The sequence below is a fragment of the Amphiura filiformis genome, chromosome 12 (genome assembly GCF_039555335.1).
Source record: "Amphiura filiformis chromosome 12, Afil_fr2py, whole genome shotgun sequence".
Taxonomy (NCBI): Eukaryota; Metazoa; Echinodermata; class Ophiuroidea; order Amphilepidida; family Amphiuridae; genus Amphiura; species Amphiura filiformis.
In genome coordinates, this window is record NC_092639.1 from 37,080,618 (window position 1) to 37,103,795 (window position 23,178).

Below are 23,178 nucleotides of genomic sequence, written 5' to 3' on the forward strand. Positions count from 1 at the left end.
TTTTGATACCAAATCATATTTTCTTTCAATGGTCCCTTTAAGTTACACAGACAAATTTGAAGCAAAAATGCTAAGGCCCCTAACAGTCAATTTTGACCAACAAGCATGCAAAATGTGTTGTTATTTGCCACTCACTCACTTGAAGATGGATGTTTAGCCCAAATGAGATTCAAAAGTATATATTAAAAGAGCCTGCAAGGTTGACAGCAAAATATATGTTTTGATTTTGATTTTTCCACAAAAAAATAAAGGGATATTAAAATTTTTTACAAATATAACCAGTTTTTATCTGTATTTTTTTGGAAAATCACAATAATGAATTCAAGTGAGGGTCAGAAAATGAAGTGAGGGCGGGTACTGACGGGAAACTCAAAATCGACTTTCCTTGGCCTAATGTACTGTACCAAACACACTGCCTAGTGCCTAGTGTTTTATTTGCGCCCAAAATTGAAACTTGTAAAAAGAACGGTCATGACGGTATCATCGGTATGTGAATTCACAAGCCCCTGGAAGTTGTTTCGCAAGCAAGTTTGAAATCACTATGACTTTTGAACACCCTGTATCATCTCAGTTGGGCAACATACATGTAACCCATACATGTAAGTTTACTTTTTTTGGAAGCCTTCAATATGTTATTACCACATCTAAAAAGGTTTTAGCAGACTAGGTGTTTATGTTAGTAAATAAGAGAGGAACAAAATTGCATACTTTTTGAACCAAAATTTTTTACTTTTCCACCCTATAGGCCTATGACATTTGTGGCACCCTGTATATTGACCAATTGTAAGTACATAATAGTGTATTTCTGGTACTACATTTTGTAAGGTTTAAGCTTTACAGTGATATATAGTTTTATAAGGTTTTGATGAATTAGATCAGTCTAAGTATAAAAACATAGTACCGTACGTCTAAATTGTTCAATTTTTTAATACCGGGTATGTAACGCATTTGGCCCCCCAATTAAATTCATGGCGCACGACCTGAAACAAAAATAGCTAAATTGCAGCAGAAGTTAGTAAGATAAAGAGTTTGTGAATTCAGACGGGTCCAAGTGAATTCAGAGTCAACTCATGAGTCTCTGTCTCTGAATTCACACTGCGCCCCTGAACTGAAAATACTTGCCTCAGTGCCACCCGGACACTAGTATCATCGTTCTGCTCTGGCATTTTGTTATTTTAAGTAGCCCTCCTAGTGCAATGTGTACAGGCAATGTAAATGATGTTTGTAATCCAAATTCCGAGTAGGGATGTTAGATTTCAGCTTCCAGCATGTCCAGGGCAGCACTTCAATCTTTGACCACGACACAAGTTCTTCAAGCTGGCAGCAGATGTAGACTCTAGTCTAATCTAATTAATTAGCGAGAGTCTGAGAAAGTCTAAAAACTTGACAACCTACTAACAATCCTAAAGTTAAGTTCACCGCCATGTCTATGTCATTTATTGATTACACAATCAGCAGTTGATGACAGTCTTGTCATTGTCATTACATTTTGACAATCATGTGCATGTGTGACAGATTGTGTATGTCACTATGTTGACATTGCATGCATGCATGTGCACCATTCCCGGTACTAGCGGCGAGTGCACGACGCGATTGCGATCCAATGTTTTCAGTCTCAAAAGGGTCCGTTTTGATAACTCCAAACCTATTTTATGGTGCCATTCACTTCGCCTGATTCTCCGGCAACTTGCAAGCCCATCAAATCTTCACCCACGACTTCCTGATGTCAAGAAGCCTAGATTTATTGGCGATAACAAGGACTCTGGGACACACAAGTTGATCACTGTTTTGAAGAATCGATCACTGATCCTTGCTGATCCCGTTCGTACGGGCGCTTATTGAATGTGAGAGAATAAACCGTGAATCATTTTGGTGTTGCCATCCGTTTCCGATCAAATTGCCCAGTGAAACTAATTCCTCACAGTTAAAATCGCTGAATGAGTTGAGAGAAACTAGGCATGCTATTCGCCACTTGCACGGCCCGGGGGTACTCAGTACAAATGACAATACGGGGACGTGCCGCAAACATGGGTAGCATTTTCAGCCTTCTGGTATATCAATGACCCCTTTTTCAAAGCCTATTTTGGTATATGAATGGGTCCTTTTTTCAAAAATTTCTCAATTTTTTCGGAAAACAGCCCAATTTTCCCTTAATCTAGCCAAAATTTTCAAAATTTTCCCAAAATTTTGGGAAAATTTGTAAAAACTAAGACAATTTTGGGTAAATTCGGCCGAAAATTTTGACTTTTGGTATATCAATGGGTCCAAATTTCTTGAAAATTTGGTATATTTATGGGTCTACTTCCAAAATCTCAGCGGCACGTCCCTACCAAAACCAAACTTGAGTACCCCCCCCCCCCCGGGTTGCACGGTTCCGCCATTATGCACTATGTGCGGGGAGAGCCTCGAACTGGCAGCATACATGAATGGGAATTGAACCAGTCATATAACATTCTGTGTAAGGTTACGTAATTCTTCCTTTCATGTATGCTGCCAGTTCGAGGCTCTCCCGCATATAATAATAATGGCGGAACCGTCAAGTGGCGAATACCGGTTCCAAAAAAAAAAAAAAAAAAAATACAAAACTACAAATTTGACAAATGAAATCTTAATCCTTTAGTTACTTCTAACTGAAAATAAAAATTAAATTGCAAAAAAAAAAAAGGAAAATGGACCAAAAGGCCGTGTAAAATTAATATTTTGGTTCTCGTCCCTCCCTCCTCAATTTCTGGGATTTGTCAGATTTTTTTTTTTTAGATTTTTCAATTTTTTAGACTTTGGAATGATTTATGAAATCTTCATACATATGAATAAGTTTATTAGAGAACAAGCATCACTTCCAAGTCTTTTTGTGGTACTCTAGGGGGTTTATCCCTCAGAATCTCACATTTGAAAAAAAAAAGGGCCTCATCGTTTCCTCGAGCACTGTTGGAGAAGACCGAAAACTACTGACAATGCTAATTTTACATTGAAAAAAAAAAAAAAAAAACACCTCCCTCCCTCATCAATTCATGAAAATCTTCTGGACGAGAACCAAAACATTAATTTTATACGGCCAAACATGCAATTTTACATGATTTCTTATTGCAGTCACAAAACACAAAATTGGCATAAAGTCTAAGCAATATGTTTTTAAAATGGCATTTCGTGATCCACAGCCTCATCCCCCCCACTTTTCTCAAAAAGTTGAGATTTTTATATCACTGGAAACCTCTGGCTACATAATGTTTATGTACAAAATATTTCTTGCAGATTTAATTCGTTTAGAAAAGATATCGTGAAATTTGAATATCGTTCTGGTGCACTGACCAGAACGAAATTACAACGCAAAATCGGAATCAACTGAAATTTTGGGAATAGGTTTTTTTCGTGGATATCTACTGAAAAATGACATAAATAGAGGATGCTAGGATCACGAAATACTCCTTTAAGTGTTCTTAAATCGAGTCAATCAACAACAAATCACAAAAAGGCAGCACATTAGGCCTACATCCTAAGCAATACCCCCAGGTTGCACGGTTCCGCCATTATGCACTATGTGCGGGGAGAGCCTCGAACTGGCAGCATACATGAATGGGAAAAAAAAAAAAAAATACAGAACTACAAATTTGACAAATGAAATCTTAATCCTTTAGTTACTTCTAACTGAAAATAAAAATTAAATTGCAAAAAAAAAAAGGAAAATGGACCAAAAGGCCGTGTAAAATTAATATTTTGGTTCTCGTCCCTCCCTCCTCAATTTCTGGGATTTGTCAGATTTTTTTTTTTTAGATTTTTCAATTTTTTAGACTTTGGAATGATTTATGAAATCTTCATACATATGAATAAGTTTATTAGAGAACAAGCATCACTTCCAAGTCTTTTTGTGGTACTCTAGGGGTTTATCCTCAGAATCTCACATTTGAAAAAAAAAAAAGGGCCTCATCGTTTCCTCGAGCACTGTTGGAGAAGACCGAAAACTACTGACAATGCTAATTTTACATTGAAAAAAAAAAAAAAAAACACCTCCCTCCCTCATCAATTCATGAAAATCTTCTGGACGAGAACCAAAACATTAATTTTATACGGCCAAACATGCAATTTTACATGATTTCTTATTGCAGTCACAAAACACAAAATTGGCATAAAGTCTAAGCAATATGTTTTTAAAATGGCATTTCGTGATCCACAGCCTCATCCCCCCCACTTTTCTCAAAAAAAGTTGAGATTTTTATATCACTGGAAACCTCTGGCTACATAATGTTTATGTACAAAATATTTCTTGCAGATTTAATTCGTTTAGAAAAGATATCGTGAAATTTGAATATCGTTCTGGTGCACTGACCAGAACGAAATTACAACGCAAAATCGGAATCAACTGAAATTTTGGGAATAGGTTTTTTTCGTGGATATCTACTGAAAAATGACATAAATAGAGGATGCTAGGATCACGAAATACTCCTTTAAGTGTTCTTAAATCGAGTCAATCAACAACAAATCACAAAAAGGCAGCACATTAGGCCTACATCCTAAGCAATACAATATGGACCAGAAATAATTACACAAATGGCATGATGAAAGTTAAGAATGCACAACCTGATGGTCTACGGGGGCTTCCCCGGGGGCACTTCAATATGAAATGGATATAGGTGTAGGGCTGGCACTTTCGCACTAAGGGGCATTCGGTGAGAGCAAAATGTAAAAATATGGGGTCATTGGGTGAGAGCATGATTTTGGCATTCGGTGAGAACAAAATGTAAAAATATGGGGTCATTGGGTGAGAACATGACCTTTTTTAATTGAAATTTTTGGGTGAGAGCCGAAACAGCGCCACAAAAACCTCGAAAATCGAATTTCTAGTACGAAATGGCTTCAAATTTCATTGTTTTTTCAAAATAAGTACCAAAATCAGTATGAATGAAAGTTGCTGTTCAAATTGAACTTGTAAGGGTCTTTGGGTGACAGATCAAATGGAAAAATAGGGGGTCTTTGGGTGACAGAGCACCGACAGAGCATGTGTTCGTAAAAAAAATATGGGGTCTTTGGGTGACAGCGATGCTGAAAAAGGGGGTCTTAACAGCCCTACACGTCACCTCCAAAGTTGGAGTGCCCCCCCCCCCGGGGGGCTTCCCCCTCCCGAGGCTCTTTTTCCTCTCTTTCTTTTTTTTCTCAAGGCACTATTTCCTCAATTTTCACTGTCATTTAGGAGCGGTGCTCCGCTCGGGCACAATTTGCATCCCTGAGTCCGCGGAATCCGTGATATAATCAGAAAAATATAATAATTATATAAAATAATTTAATAGAACAATATTGAAGATCTAAAAATCTTGAATTGATATGAATTTGAAAACATTAAACTCATATTTAAGCTATAGGGGTGTGCACACCCCCCCCTGCTGCAATAATTAGGCCTCATAGGCCTATGTGCCTGCTGGGGGCTGCTGGTACGATTTCCAAATGGCGAGTGCTAAAACTTTCCCCCCTACCCTCGGCCAGCTGAAAAATCTTTGCCTTGCCCTTCTCGGCGGCCTGCCAAAAACTGAGTCCACCTCCTTTGCACCGTGGACAATTTTTGGGTTTCCACGGCGCCGAGCGCAGGAAACATGGCATAGGCCTATACATGGCATACAGTATGATACCGGTATTTGATCGTTTCTGTCAGTATACTGTTTTCCTAAGCCTTTTTTGGTAAAGGCCGCGTAAATATGTGCCAAAAATTGCTTGCCCACCCACCCCTCTCAGCCTGTCAAATTTTCCCTCCCCAACTCGGGCGGTAAATGCCCCCCCCACCCCCAATGGAATACCAGAGGCAGGAAAATCGACATTGCGATCACTATTGCTAGTGAGATGGCGCTATTCAACTATACCGTGTGCCGATATTGCATGCAGTATCATCGACATATTTTACTTCCGTGTGTGTTCTGATTTCTGATTGATTTTCATCACTTCCAGTGTACTTTTGTACTGTTTTCCTGACACTTCTGTGGGCTCTGCACTGGAATGGTTATTCTTGGCCATTGAACTTTTCCTGTATTTGTGCCTACATTGGTTGTTTGTTTATCGTGCCTGCTTATGTGCACAGTGATTTTCATCCGTGATATAATCAGAAAAATATAATAATTATATAAAATAATTTAATAGAACAATATTGAAGATCTAAAAATCTTGAATTGATATGAATTTGAAAACATTAAACTCATATTTAAGCTATAGGGCTGTGCAACACCCCCCCTGCTGGTACGATTTCCAAATGGCGAGTGCTAAAACTTTCCCCCTACCCTCGGCCAGCTGAAAAATCTTTGCCTTGCCCTTCTCGGCGGCCTGCCAAAACTGAGTCCACCTCCTTTGCACCGTGGACAATTTTGGGTTTCCACGGCGCCGAGCGCAGGAAACATGGCATAGGCCTATAGGGGCCTACATGGCATATGATACCGGTATTTGATCGTTTCTGTCAGTATACTGTTTTCCTAAGCCTTTTTTGGTAAAGGCCGCGTAAATATGTGCCAAAAATTGCTTGCCCACCCACCCCTCTCAGCCTGTCAAATTTTCCCTCCCCAACTCGGGCGGTAAATGCCCCCCCCACCCCCAATGGAATACCAGAGGCAGGAAAATCGACATTGCGATCACTATTGCTAGTGAGATGGCGCTATTCAACTATGTAAACTGTGTGCCGATATTGCATATCATCGACAGATTTTACTTCCGTGTGTGTTCTGATTTCTGATTGTGATTGATACCACATTATCGCCTTTTCCAGGCTTATATATATTGGTATCCTTATTATATTATAATTAAAATAATTATTGATATTCGTTTCGTTAATACAATGAATATAATTGCTTTCGTATTATGGTAGGCCTATTGATTGCGTCGGTGTCATGCATGATAGTAGTATAGGCCTACCTTACAACCCTGCATCAGTGAGGGTAAAAGGGGAAGGAAGCTTTCCCCCTGTGAGAAGTCTTACATGTGTTTTGTACTTTTTTGCCCATTTATATTTCGTCCATTCTCCCCCCCCCTGAAAGTTGCCTTGCCCCTTGCCCCCGGGCTTGCCCCTCACCCCCAATTATGGCTCATACAAAACAAAAACTATAAGAAATTCAAGAATGCAGTCCAATGCCTTTCACCTGTAGTGAACTTACTTTCATTGAGTTAAGACAGAGCTTATTTTGCTCTGAGCTTGCCTGAGTTTTATTTGAACATGCCTTCAGTTTTTGATTTGAATTTTTGATTTGAATTTGTTTTTAACCTATAGCATGTAGGCCTACTTTTCGTTGTTTGCTTTTATTGTCTGTCGCTGAAGAAGAGCAGTTTATTTGCTCGAAACGTCGCGACGCGTCGGTTGTTTGTTTGTTTCTGTCTGTTTGGGCTTGTTTGTCTGCTATATTATGTACAGTGATTTTCATCACTTCCAGTGTACTTTTGTACTGTTTTCCTGACACTTCTGTGGGCTCTGCACTGGAATGGTTATTCTTGGCCATTGAACTTTTCCTGTTTTTGTGCCTACATTGGTTGTTTGTTTATCGTGCCTGTTTATGTGCACAGTGATTTTCATCACTTGTTCTCAGGCCCGCAGACAGGATTCATTTGCGAGGGGCTGATTTTGAAAAAGTGGATTTTTTGTCAAAATTTGGACGTTTTTTGACAAAAAAGGCATAAAAAAACCGCATATTTTTCCCGCTACGCTCGCAAATGGGACCTTTTTGGGGGAAAAAGAGGACTTTTTGGCCCTTTGGAGGGGCGTATGCCCCCCCCGGTTACGGGCCTGTAGTGTAATTGGCCCTGTAGTGATGGGGAATGCCTTAACAACTGGGCCTAGTGCAAATGATCTTACCCTTCTTATCTTTACAACTCGAAGGAGCCTGACAGCTTCCATTCCCCGCGTTGGAACACAGGTTCAAACCCGGATCTCGCCTTTGGAAGCACCTCACCAGCTTCCTACACGGCGAGTCCTTGGCAGATTTCCACGATCTCAACACCGACCTTCGCTGATAACATCTCCATCTCTCGTAGCACCAACTACAAGCAAAGCAGTGAAGCGCTGGAACTTTCGCAAGGCTCAGTTTCAACGGATAACAAACGAGGGGGTCTCAAGCCTACCACGCCCAGACAGTGAAGACCTGGACTCAGCATGCAAGGCCTACTGCAACCTGCTCATCCATGAAGCAAAGCAGTCAATGCCACGTGGCTACCAGTGGAGCTACATCCCATGCTGGGATGATAAATGTCAAGAGCTGTATGATGATTACATTGAAGCTGGACCAGGTGAGAGGTCACAAGCAACTGCTTCCACACTGCTGTCACGCCTAAATGAGAAGCGCCAAGAACGCTGGGCTGAAACTGTTGAGTCAATCGACTTCACTCACTCCTAGCCTGCCGGCGCCGCAGAGCATGGCACACAGTCAACCAATTAACTGGCCGGGAAACTTCATCTCCAACCAAGTGCCCAGTAAGTGCTAACTCCATCGCATATCAGCTAGTCCAGAACGGCCGATTCAAGAACCGGAACTCAGATCGGGATTTCTCAAGATGCGTTGAAAAATAAGTGGCCAGTCTTTGAAAGACGGACACCCATGACACAATCAGTTCACAGTGGAGGAAATGTCATCAGCTATCAAACTGCTGAAAGCAGGCAAGGCCCCAGGACTTGATATCATACATCCTGAGTTCCTCCTTCATGCTGGCAACGCCGTCACCAACTGGCTACGCCTCTTTTTGTCATTTTCGATGAGCCAATGCAAAATCCCTAAGATCTGGCGCAGGGCTACCGTGATCGCCCTACCGAAGCCGAACAAACCCAAGGATGAGCCAATGAGCTACAGGCCCATCTCATTGCTGTGCATCCCCTACAAACTTCTTCACCGACTAATCCACGCACGGGTTAACCCCATCATTGATCCTCAACTGCCCCACGAGCAAGCTGGCTTCCGCCAGGGTAGTGTAACAGAATTAGGCTCGAGCGGTCTGGCAGGCGGGGTAAGGGTCAGGCACAGAAACCTGGCCGATGTCTGAAGTGCGAAATCGCATGCGCGAAACACAAAAAGGCGCTTAATTTGAATAATTGACACATGCAGCATGGGACGCGCAGATAGCAACCGCGACAAAAGGGCGCTTACTTAAATACAAGAAAATCACATAGGAACATAATTTGGCGATTAATTTGAAAATTGACACAGGCAGCGTGGGATGCGCCGGAAGCAAACGCGATAAGAGGGCGCTTACTTAATAATACAAGAAAAACACACAGGACTCGTTTTGCTTACACCTTGGAAAAACATCTTATATTAACTTGAAAACATGAATAAAATACACGGCACTGATTGATCTCAAAAGTCAAATCCTGGTTTCATATTATTATGTGTACCACAACGGTTGGCTTGACTCATAAACATGAATATCACGTCACGTACCAGCACTAGGGGAGCAAATCATTGGTTCCAGAAAAACAATTTAGTCAATAAAATAAAGTCACTGGGTCACATAATAAAACATAAAAATATACACAATAAAATGGAACCAAACCACAGTCATGAAATGCAATGGTCAACAGAAATGTGTGTGTGAAGCTGTGTGTAAACCCGGGTATTTTAATTTATGGCCATTTGTTTATGTCTGAAAAGTGCACCTTATTTTATGTCAGCGCTGAACAATATGAATGAGTCATTTTTATAAACAATCTGCGAACCTGTATCATACAGTCTATATATGCTGTACACAAGATCATGATCGTCGAATACGATGTCCCATCACAATGTCCCAATGTACTGTCGCCTGCAGACTGAGATGTAAAATAACGAAGCACCCAAATCTCCATTGCACGCTGTATCCAATGTCAAAACAACTCAGAAGCACTCACATTCTGCATCAAAAATCTCCATAAATCACCATGTATTCATTCATCATTGGATCACATTTGCAGCAGAAGTTCTTGTATTAATCATAGCTGCAGGTTATATTTCAAATCATCCTCCAAATCAGCATAAATCAGTCAAAATCAGTGAAATAATCACCCAAAATTACGTTACCCAAATGATTGTTTATGATTCCCAGTCGATTGTGCTCAAGCAACAGAAAATGTCACGTTTTAGCACAATCCTCCGGGAGCAAAGTTCAGGGTATACGACAACACACGGCCAGCGCTTCACTGGTGCACACAAATGCTGAGTGAGTCTGATTTCTCAGAAAATCACGCAATTTCACAGCCAAAAATGAGGGCGCTATGACGGTCTGCTGATTGATGACAATTCCAGACGGTGCATTATCATGATTATGCGAGGGGTTGATTTAGCACAGGAAAATTCCGTTACACAACCCCCTCCTCCATCGAAGCGCTGTCCCAGCGCTGACAAACCACCAGGCATAAAGGGAGTGTACATGTATTATTGTTCCACAGTACTCTTTGGTATGTGTCCATAGCAGTAGCATATTTAAGTATCAGTTCAGCATCTCAATGTTCACTGCCAGCACAAAAAGTGACATGTGTTTAGATGTACATGGATTAATACTATATCACAGTGCTCCTTTGTATGTGTCCATAACAGTGGCATTTTTATAAACTCAGTTCAACTTTAAATGTTCACTGCTAGCACAAAAGTGACTCTTTAGTTTCTCAATATACTTTACCCGTCACTGTCAATTGCCTGCTAAATTACAGCACAGATTTGTTTACATGAAATATGTAGATTGATTCACACCTTTACTTTGCATAAACAATATATTATGACACACAATTTACAGTTATAATTTTTTCATTACTTGGCATTAAGTTAAAGCTTCATGTCATTGTCAAACAAAATGATGTGAATGAATTAATGATGTATTAGTGAAATGGAGGAGTGAATGAACATGACATGAAATGCACAACCAATAATCAACATTTTGCATAGATTAAAACACACACTTTCCAAGGTGTAAACTTAGTGAAAAACACAGCGCTGAACCGAACGCTACCAAAATTGAAAATTATGCAAGCATATGTAAATGCCGAGCATCGCCAATCGCAGAAACAAGCGCCATACTCTGAAAATAGCCAAGTCGGACGTTAGCCACCACAATGATAATTTAACAATTTGCACATGTATGAAAACACAACAGCGAATGTGAACTCCTTCCTTTGAACAATCGTCTTGTAGATGTCTATACATGCATCTAACAGCTAGTCTATACACCCCACAGACTGGTAAAAGTCGGTGCAACTAATTTACTCCTTCCAGGCAATACTCGAAGTAGATGTCTATAAATGCATCGATCAAATCTTCTTCACAATGTTCGCTTCAGATTATTTTATGACACTTGAAAACAGCATTGAAACACCATCCTCCTCTTCTGCTAGACATACACTGATTGGTCCCTCCACAATTAACTACGCTTGCATGGCCATAACTCCGATAATCAAATCACTGTCGAGTACTCTATCAGCCTCAGGTTCATTGAAATCACTGCGCAAACACATCATCAAAACAGTCTCTGAATCACCACCTCTGATTGAAATCCTGATAACACACAAATAATTCACATAATTTACTGCACATACGCGTCTCAAATCACTACTATGAACTACCACCAGGGTCGTCCCGGGACTACCGGAGCCAGGGGGTCAACATGGTCCTCCTGGTCGGCACGAGCCTGTCATCGCTCAAAAATTACTTCCGCTGACTTCAGCATATTTCCCTTGAATTACTCCTGTATGACTTCCTCTCCAAACTCAGTGTTTCTTCAACCTCAGCTGTCCTATTTTATTGTCTTCACTCTTGGTACGACAACACTCCCTTGTGGCACACACAGTAGCAACGGCCCGGAAAGACACCAGTCTACAAGAAGACAGAATCTACCTACAAATTCAGCAGACCTGTCTCCCGATCCAACCGAGATGGGCACCACGCAGGAGGCTATCAGGATGATCTCATGTACAATGCATTGGCTGGCTTTACTTGTCCTCATTGGCGAGCTCTTATTGTCATTAAATGGTTCAATTACGCTACATATGTACAAATCAGTGCAGCTGGGTAGTTACAAATCCTCTCCAGAACGCACATATCCATACTCAGTCTTCAGGGGCTAAATTAATCATAAGTCCATCTGCATCCATCATTTGAGTCTCCATCGCAACCTCTTGAACTTGAAGGGATCACGTCTCAACTTCAGGCATTCAGCAGACAAAACACTTTGATTCTCCTCCGTCGACACCTGACTTATGCGCTGGTTGCAACCCCTACTCTGCTAACACAAGATGATTTTAATTGGTAAACACAAAACATGACATGAAATTTTAAAAGTCATCCAACCCCAAGAAAAAGCACTAGTAGTCTTTCACCTGATAAAATATTTACAAGATGAACATCACATTATTGTCTCTGCCGGAACTATTATCACCTGAGTCGATGTGTCGGATCAGTGCTTGTCTAACAACCGAGATTTCCCTACATGGCCAGGCAAGAAAATCCATTAAACAAGGTCAGCCATAAATAGTCTCCTTCACAATCACTCTAAAAGACCTGCAGTTATGATGACAAAAAGTGCTACCGATGCTCCTTTAATTTCTCCGTGATTGGTAAAAATTACTCATATTTACAAATAGACTTGAGTGGGTTGCAGCTGCAAAATTCAGTCACTTCAAATATCCATACCACAATATAACAGAATATGGTGAGCACAAACAACAAAAATAAGAAAACAAATAACAATCCCACTTCTGACACCAATGTAACAGAATTAAGGTCCGAGCGGTCTGGACGGCGGGGTAAGGGTCAGGCGCAGAAACCTGGCCGATGTCTGAGTGCGAAATCGCATGCGCAAAACACAAAAAGGCGCTTAATTTGAATAATTGACACATGCAGCATGGGACGCGCAGATAGCAACCGCGACAAAAGGGCGCTTACTTAAATACAAGAAAATCACATAGGAACATAATTTGGCGATTAATTTGAAAATTGACACAGGCAGCGTGGGATGCGCCGGAAGCAAACGCGATAAGAGGGCGCTTACTTAATAATACAAAAAAAACACACAGGACTCGTTTTGCTTACACCTTGGAAAAACATCTTATATTAACTTGAAAACATGAATAAAATACACGGCACTGATTGATCTCAAAAGTCAAATCCTGGTTTCATATTATTATGTGTACCACAACGGTTGGCTTGACTCATAAACATGAATATCACGTCACGTACCAGCACTAGGGGAGCAAATTATTGGTTCCAGAAAAACAATTTAGTCAATAAAATAAAGTCACTGGGTCACATAATAAAACATAAAAATATACACAATAAAATGGAACCAAACCACAGTCATGAAATGCAATGGTCAACAGAAATGTGTGTGTGAAGCTGTGTGTAAACCCGGGTATTTTAATTTATGGCCATTTGTTTATGTCTGAAAAGTGCACCTTATTTTATGTCAGCGCTGAACAATATGAATGAGTCATTTTTATAAACAATCTGCGAACCTGTATCATACAGTCTATATATGCTGTACACAAGATCATGATCGTCGAATACGATGACCCATCACAATGTCCCAATGTACTGTCGCCTGCAGACTGAGATGTAAAATAACGAAGCACCCAAATCTCCATTGCACGCTGTATCCAATGTCAAAACAACTCAGAAGCACTCACATTCTGCATCAAAAATCTCCGTAAATCACCATGTATTCATTCATCATTGGATCACATTTGCAGCAGAAGTTCTTGTATTAATCATAGCTGCAGGTTATATTTCAAATCATCCTCCAAATCAGCATAAATCAGTCAAAATCAGTGAAATAATCACCCAAAATTACGTTACCCAAATGATTGTTTATGATTCCCAGTCGATTGTGCTCAAGCAACAGAAAATGTCACGTTTTAGCACAATCCTCCGGGAGCAAAGTTCAGGGTATACGACAACACACGGCCAGCGCTTCACTGGTGCACACAAATGCTGAGTGAGTCTGATTTCTCAGAAAATCACGCAATTTTACAGCCAAAAATGAGGGCGCTATGACGGTCTGCTGATTGATGACAATTCCAGACGGTGCATTATCATGATTATGCGAGGGGTTGATTTGGCACAGGAAAATTCCGTTACAGTAGGTTAACTGTAGACCAAGTGACCCTCTTTACACAGGACATTGAAGATACATTTGAGAACCAGGAGAAAGCTGGAGCTGATATGATACCGGACAGACGTATGGTTCATTGCATCCTGAACTTGATCTCAAACCGGAGCTTCATACTGAAGACCAGTGACGGACAGCAAAACAGACTCCGCCGCCTTAACAACGGGGTTCCTCAGGGGTCTGTTCTGGCTCCTTTGCTATTCAACACTTACATTCATGACCTGCCAGAGACAACATCTAAGAAGTACGGCTACGCAGACGACATAGCCATCCTGCAACGCACAGGAAATGGTCAAACATCGAGAAGGTCCTCAGCAATGACATGGATTCCCTATCAACATATCTGAGGAACTGGCGTCTTAAGCTCAGTGAAGGGAAAACAGTTTCCAGCAGCTTTCCACCTGAACAACGAAAGAAGCTAAGCGGGAGATAAACATCGTGGTCAATAAGAGTCGAGTTGCTTTCCAAGCTACTCCTACCTATCTTGGAGTGAAACTTGACAGATCGCTTACCTACCGACAACACCTGGCAGGCCTCCGCGACAAAGTCACAGCATGGGGAGCTCTTATTCGACGCCTAGCAGGAACAAGTTGGGGAGCCAGCGTTTCCACCTTACGCACTGCAACCCTGGCTTTGGTTTACGCCCCAGCCGAATACTGCGCACCTGTACGGAGTAGGAGTGCCCCGCATACCTAGTGGACATAAGCTTGAACAACTCTCTCCGCACCATAAGTGGTTGCCTTCCCCTAGTAGAACAGCTGCCAGTACTAGCAGGTATTCCACCAGCCGATCTGAGGAGGAAGTCGCAGACCATGGCCTTGACTCGGCGTGCTTTGAACCCAGGCCATCTTCTCCGTGAAGTGGTCAATAGAGATGTCCAGCAACCTCGACTGAAGTCGCGGCACCCATTTACATCGGAGCCACATGCTCATGATCTGTCAGGCACAGACCAATGAGACATCGACTCACTGGACTGGCAATGGCAGCAGAGATGACAGTTGTTATCTTCGCCCCTGAAGAGCTATATCCAAGATACGTCGAAATCCAGCCCTAGCTCGGATTTGCCACGCCATGCATGGGTGAAACTCAACCGTTTGCGAACAGGAGTGGGTCGCTTCAGGGCCCGGGATTCAGGGCCAGTATGTATAGATGGGGCCTCACCCAAAGCCCACTTTGTGAGTACGGAAAGGAAGAGCAGACAGCAGATCACATTATCCAAGCTTGTCACCTTCATCGCCCCCCAAATGGAGCCAACGGACTCTTCGAAGTTGATGCTTCCACACGAGACTGGCTGCTCAACAGCAAACTTGAGATTTGAATCTCCCTCGTTAGCATCATATATACAAAAGAAGAAGAGAAGAAGTGTAATTTTGTATTCCCATTGATCCTTGTGTTTTTACAGGTTTAGCACGTCTGTGGGCATTGGAATTGGTCATTTTTGGCTGTCGAACTATACCTACTTATAATGCATACATTTGCCGTTTTTGTCCCCCTCTGCGCACTGTCTAGTCTGTATATTTTACTTGTTTCCCCACGTCAATTTGGTGTACTTGGCTCCTTTTCTTTTCAGGCATGCCTTGCATCCATTTAATACTCCTGCCAATAGCTCTTGTACGTAGACCCGCTTCCTTCAACTTACGCATCATGATAAGGTTTCTTAAAATTAGCATTAGCCATATTCGTATACAGCTCATGAACTTATTTATAAGAGTGTATACCGATATGTGACATGTCATGTCAAAATCAGACACTTTTGGCAGGTTATAAATTTTGAGGTTTTTACATATCTTAAATATAGAGATATTTTGCTCCGTAACGCCATTTTCCCCAATGAAACATTCCTAAACGAAGATAATGAGTTCGTAAGTAAATGGTATTATAAAATTGGAAATTGAGATATCGGCCTTTAAAAATATTATTGACAATGTTGAGAGTAGGAATTACCTTGAAAAATGTCTCAAAATATACAAGATGCCAGTTATATTCCGGTCTGAAACTATCAGACAATATTTTTAACATTAATAACATCACAAATTCGCAACAAACCCAAATTGTGAAAAAAATCACCCGGGCAGATTTTTGGCTATTTCTCCATTTACGATCCTGCCCAAAAGTGTCTGCTTTTGACACGTCACATATACCAAACAATTACCACACACCTGTACTCCCATAAATGGGCAAGTTTTAGTGCGCGAACAGGGAAACATGCGCAATGAACATGATGAAGTATGTAAACTAATAAAAGGTTCAAGCAGTGTTACGGTTTGTACTTTATTTTTGCATTAAAAAGTGTACATGTATTAGTACTGTGAGTGTAGACAAAACAAAGCTAAGGTCGACAATTTTATTTCCTTGTTGTAACCGTTCGACTTCAAATGGTACACAATACTTTCATAATAATTTATATTTGTAACTATTTCTTCTTGCGATTGGGATCATTATGCGAAACATTTCTTGAATTATCGTCGCTTTTGATCTTAATGCTAGTTCTGAATTTCTGACAGACAGTTTGGCAACATTGGTTACAAATGGCATGTGCAAAACAGGTTGCTTGTTTAGTTTTTGCGATTTTGACTTTGATCATTACATTACCAATTGGTACAAGTTACAATATTGACATTTTCTACGTTACTCCGCGAGATCCAAAAGAAGGGACTTCCGTTACATTCGAATGTTTGGCAGATGCCCGGCCAGGCATCTGGGAACTGATTTGGAGTAAAGACGGTAATGACCTCATAAGAAATAATATTTTCCTTGATGAGGAATTTGGAAACCGAACAGATGTATTTCTGGAATGGCATTACTACTACGGTACTACCTTAAGAATTGGCAACGTTTCGCGAAATGATAGTGGCACCTACACGTGCCGTTTATATGATATCAGATGCGAATGTCCTCTGGACGAACAATATGTCACTGTAAATGTTTTGTATTACCCTAGCAGTGAATTCCCCATGTGCTCAGTAACACCAGAGGCAGCAAATTCTCATTTGACATTGTCATGTATGTCAGAGATAGGCAACCCTACAGTGAGAGTAGATTGGGCAGTTGAAAGCGAACTTGTTCCTGAAGTTAATCCAAGAACCAATCAAGCAGACGGGTTTGTAACATCTGAAATAACAGTTGAGCGTACGCAATTGAGAAGCATGGATGTGTTTACTTGCTCTTTAAGTAGCGCAGAGTTTTCCTTTCACAGAAATTGTTCTTTGAATGGATACTCAATACCTAACGCTTACATACTTCCATTGTCCCTAAAAGTTGACGCTCTTCAAGTTGGTAGAGCAGAATTTACCTGTAACACCTATCTTGATCCCATCGAATGGGTTTGGGTGACCGAACCAGAAGTTCCTCAGTCGCGAAGATTTGTCTCTAACTCGATACTGCGGATTGAACCCGTGCTTGTTGAGGACAATGGTACTCTTATATTATGCTATGCATTGTTTGACAACAACTGGGTAAAAACCGATGCCGCCCTATGGATTGATTATGACCCTTACTTGGCTACGAGTCTGACGACAAAATATCCAGATGGACGTGACTCGTCAACTCAAGAAGACAAAGAACCCAAAGGTTCATCTGCCGCAGCCTTGACTGGCGTGTTAATATTCGCAATCATATTATTGCTTGTTTCTATAGCCTTAAATGTCGTCTGGTACAGGAAGATCAAGAACACAAAGTCTCCGTCGAAAGAGAATTCTGCTCTCCGTTCTGCTCAAAAAGTAAAATCAGAAGAAAAGATTGACCACCAGAGAAAAACAAATGCACCAACTGATGGAGAAAACTACATGGATTTGCGTCCAGAAGGTCAACCCTCTGAGGTTTATACAGGACTGAATTTGGAAGAAACCGAGTCAACCCCATATGCCAATGAAGGATTTACAAAGAATGAGACTTCTCACAAAGCTAGTGATATGGAGGTGTATGATTATCCCGAAACAAATGATTCAAACAAAGCTACAAATGATTATCAAGTATATTCAAATGTGAATGTGTAAGGAACGGTATCTCGAAAATGTTATTTTGGCAGGTTTTGTGATATCGTAAATCATTTGAAGAACGTGTTTCGAAATGTATACTTGATTTGTATTCAACCCCCCAAGCAAAAAACACACCGAAATTCATCCCAAATTGAACTGCACGGAAGATAATTATTAATAACATATAGCAATGAGGGTGATAAGAGAATTACGATCCCGGTCTTTATCCCTGTTTTATGACAGCGTAACGACCAGTGCAGGGCAATACATTTAAAAATAGAAACCCATTGTTTGGTAATTACCGGTAATCTTGTTACTTGAATATATAGAATGGTTGTTGCCAATACCACTAGTCCTAAAGAATATATCAGTAGGCCTAATGTTAAGACAAGCTGAAATGTCTGCTTTGTAATATAAAATATCTTGTAGAAACCATATTACAACAATTATTGTTTCTAAGGTTAAGGGGGTACTACACCCCTCGATAAATGTGTGTCTATTTTTGCATTTTTCTCAAAAACTAATAACACAGTGGTAACAAAAGTTATGTATATTATAGGGGCAAGGAATCCAATTACTACACTGGAATTTCAGTGACTCAAGACAAGCGGTTCGTTATTTATGATAAGAAATGAGGTACCGCTAGGATGTACCTCATTTCCTATCATATATACTGAACCGCTTGTCTTGAGTCACTGAAATTTCAGTGTAGTAATTGCTTTCCTTGCCCCAATAATATACATAACTTTTGTTACCAGTGTGTTATTATTTTTTGAGAAAAATGCAAAAATAGTCACAAATTTACCACAGGGGTGTAGTACCCCCTTAATGCATAAATATGTAAATAGTGTAAGTAAACGTAAGTGGAACTGTTAGTAATGGAACCGGGAAGAATCAATTGGTTTGGTGATTTTTTTCACTGATGCATTACCGTATTTCTTCAAAATATACCATAATAAAAGTTCTTCTTCAAGTGTATCCATCAGAATGAGTCGTGAACCTCATTTAACAAAAATTGCGGAAACCCCTAATTTTCTTTCTCCAACCCCATATGCAAACACAACCAGGAAATGTGTTTATTGCAGTTACAAAATCGCACCAGCGCAATAATCTAGTCAGATCCTACCCGCGTTTTTGTTTCTTTCATAACAAAGATCACCATGATCACGCAGTGTTTGCAATGCATTGAACCATGCAAAATCGTACATAAAAATAATACATGTAATGTACCACAAAGGAAAGGGAAGGAACACCACCTTGACGTTGTTGAATGTAAACAAAACAATACAATGCATTACTATACTAGTTCAATAATACAATCATGACGATGATAGCAATTATATATACATTACATATCCATTAAGGGGGTACTACACCCCTCGATAAATTTGTGTCTATTTTTGCATTTTTCTCAAAAACTAATAACACAGTGGTAACAAAAGTTATGTATATTATAGGGGCAAGGAATCCAATTACTACACTGAAGTTTCAGTGACCTAAGACAAGTGGTTCGTTATTTATGATAAGAAATGAGGTACCGCTACACAGCAAAAAATAAAAGCTCAATATTGAGTAAAATATTACTCATCACGATAGTAAAAAGGGAGCTAGTCGAATTTTGAGTAATTTTTACTCAGCTTCGGTTGATTAATTGTTTACTCAGCACATGTTGATTAAACTTTACTCAATATTGAGTAGCTCCCTTTTTACTCAAAGATGAGAGTAAAATTTACTCTTTCACTTGGAGTAATATTTGCTCAACTTTTGTTGAGTAAAATGTACTCAATATTGAGTAGCTCCCTTTTTCACTCAAAGATGAGAGTAAATTTTACTCATTGGCTATGGAGTAATATTTGCTCAACGTTTGTTGATTAAATTTTACCCAATATTGAGTAGCTCCCTTTTTTGCTCTGAAACAAGGAAACATTTACTCGTTTAACCTTGAGTAAAGGTTTACGCAAGTGTTGATTAAAACGATTACTCATTATTTGAGTAAAACTTGAGTGAAAAGATTTGCAAAATGATGAATAGTAAAGTGTTACTCAACATTTTGAGCAACATGAAACGTATTTTACTCAACAAATATTAAGCAAAAAACACTTTCGAGTTGTATTGAGGCTCCATCTGCAGCTGGAACAAAGCAGTATTTTAAACTAAAAGAATGAAAAGAATACAAAATTAAATATAATATTCTGCATTTTCCTGGTTTTATTTTCAAAATAGGTATCAAATAAATCACAATATAGCATGTCTATTGTCTCATTACCCAATGTGAGCAAACATAGAATAGAAGCCGGTCACCTCTCCCAAAACTTTTGATGTGAAAAAGTCATTTGAAAATTAATGTTATAGATGCTGAGTGTTTTAAATGGGACAGAAATTAAGTCTTCACTTCATTATGTTTTAGCACTCAAGAATTGTCTAATGTTACCAGGTTCTTTAGTAGCTGATATAGTGTCCAGGAACTGCCAAATAGCAGTGATCAGCCTGTACTGGATATGCTAAGTCATTGTATGTGAAGGATTTGGTATATCTTGTCCACAAGTTCTACAACTTTCATCACTGTTGCGCATTGAAAAAGCTTGCCTATCCATTTATATAAAAACACAGTTCTGGATTCAACTTGCTTCACAAGTACTAAAGTATATAAATGGCAGCGTGCGTCCAGTAAAGTTGGCGAGGAACCAGTCCAAAGCTGTGCCTTCCTGAAACATGTAAAATAAAAGAAAATGTAATAAAGGACATTAATTTCATGGATTGGGACTATTCAAGTGAAATAAAGCTGCCTTAAAATAGAAAATCCACCACCTTTTCATTGTATCAACCATAAATCAAAATTTGTTTGGTACTCGAAAGTGATGAAGCAGATGGAAGGTTTAAAACACAAATAACTAAATTTATGCAAATATTTAAAATATCTTTATAATTATTATATTATTATTCCTGTGATAGCGGGCAATGCTATTTTCAAGGGGACACAAACTTTAGGAGACAAGAATTTACAGAAATGGTAAACAAGATAATTATAAGATTCGCGGTTGATTATTCAAAGTTCACGATAGCCAACACCTGTCGGTGAGGATAAGGGGTTATATAGGGGGGTTTCCCTTGGCATTTGAGGTTTCATGAACTACACATTCAATGAACTACATGTATTCTGAAATGCACAAAGAAATTGGCAAGTTAAATGCAACATTATTGATAGAAATTTACCTGTTGACTGACGTTCGTGCATCTTTCTTCAATACCTTTCCTGGAAAGAGGTAGGGCAGCACAAAAATCCCAAAGTCACATCTGATCTGTAAGTAAAATATAGATCAATATTATAAATGCACTGAAAAAGAAAACTGCCTATGGAAAAAAATTTCAAGTGATATTTTGCAATGGTTTCACTCTCCTACTACATATAACTGCAAAAAAAGTTATGTGGCACGAGTCAACATCAGGATCAGGGACGTAGCAAGAGCTTTGGGGCATATGGACAAGGAGTAGTGTGAGGCCTTCTAAACATCTCCTTTATCAGCCCTGATCCCTATCCACTTCATTTTCGCTTTTGCTCGGGGCCCATGGACTTTGTCCACCCTATCCGCTTGCTACATGTACGCCCCGCCCCTGGTCCCCGGGCCTGGTCCACATCAGCGTATGTACTTCGAGGTTGCTCAGACTAGTACATTAGTTACGATCGCAAATACACAGCTAGCATGGTGAGCCGATGACAATTACTGATAAGCTTAACTAACTTAAAAACCTGTCTATATCCGGTTCAAATCATACAATAAGATTTCTAAATTGTGTAACAGGTATATGGACATAAAGTTATGAATAATAGTAATGAAATTAGTACCTTCAAACATTGGTTGTACTGCTGACAAACTCCATTCCACCAGCAGACACTGCACCCGCATCCCGGCTCCGCTTTTATACGCCATGATGACATGAATTTTAATACGTCGTCGAATTAAACTTACTCCGCGTGTTGAATTTACTACGCGATTTGAGTAAAATACAATGTGGCGATTAAAATATTTTACTTCTTTCCATTGACCATTTTTTACTCTGGCAAAGAGTTGTGTCAAATATCGTCTTTTACTCGTTGATGAGTAAATAATTGGTCTATTTTTTAATCAACATACTTTAGTCGGTAGCACTTTACTCCTTATTTTTTGCTGTGTAGGATGTACCTCATTTCCTATCATATATACTGAACCGCTTGTCTTGAGTCACAGAAATTTCAGTGTAGTAATTGGATTCCTTGCCCCAATAATATAGGCCTACAAAACTTTTGTTACCAGTGTGTTATTATTTTTTGAGAAAAATGCAAAAATAGTCACAAATTTACCACAGGGGTGTAGTACCCCCTTAAAGGAAGACGTTGAAACAATACGTTTTAATACATTGCGGCATTACATTAATACATTACAACAATATATTACGGCATTACGATTTGCAATTACTTTAGTGGTACTCTAGGTCGGTAAACATGAGGAAGGGTTGATCTTTCTCTAGGCCGAGGGCTGAGCTTTCGGAACTCTGGCGAGTGCCATCTTCAGAGCGAATATATTACGATATTGTATTCATCATCATCTGTCGGCTGCGGAGCAGGCGACTACAAGCTTTCTCCAACTGTTGCGATCTTGGGCAAGCGAAACAATTTTGTTTGGCTGCAGCATCCCTTCAGTATCTCCCAGGAGGTGCTGTACATACTGTAAGTACAGTGTCCGCGGCCGTCCCGGTTCCTCATCGGTTTAACAATTCCAGCATCAATTCCAAAGGTTGATTTCTTCAGGAGGTAGTCAGGATAATGAACAGGAAAGGTGCCAACACATCACCCTGAAGCACTCCAGTTGTTACTTGGAAAGGCTCTGAGATACTTCCATCTACCATAACGGCACTATTGGAGTCCTTGTAGAGCACCTGGATGGCATTGACCACAACCTTTGGTATTCCATAATGCCGCAGCACTGAGAACATGACGGACCTGTTGATGGAGTCAAAGGCTTTTTTGAAATCCACAAAAGTGACTGTCAAGGGAAGTTGGTACTCCTTGAAGCCTTCCATGATCCTCCTCAAAATGTGTATTTGCTGAGCACAGCTTCGACCTGATCTAAAGCCAGCCTGGTTG

The 23,178-nt window shown here is 40.1% G+C and overlaps 1 protein-coding gene and 1 long non-coding RNA gene across 2 annotated transcripts in view; both read right to left on the reverse strand.

Moving 5' to 3' along the window:
• Positions 1-1,354, reverse strand: part of LOC140166145 (kinesin-like protein KIF21A) — a 126,980-nt gene extending 125,626 nt beyond the window's left edge. Inside the window, 1 exon segment of the mRNA XM_072189535.1 lies at positions 1,123-1,354. Within this exon segment, the coding sequence (XP_072045636.1) occupies positions 1,123-1,166 (44 nt within the window). The 5' untranslated portion in view covers positions 1,167-1,354.
• An 18,904-nt stretch (positions 1,355-20,258) lies between these two features.
• Positions 20,259-22,226, reverse strand: LOC140166146 (uncharacterized). The gene is made up of 3 exons (XR_011860817.1): positions 21,901-22,226; positions 21,270-21,355; positions 20,259-20,761 (listed from the first exon to the last, which is right to left on the reverse strand). It is a non-coding gene; the product is annotated as an uncharacterized lncRNA (long non-coding RNA).
• Positions 22,227-23,178: the final 952 nt, after the last annotated feature.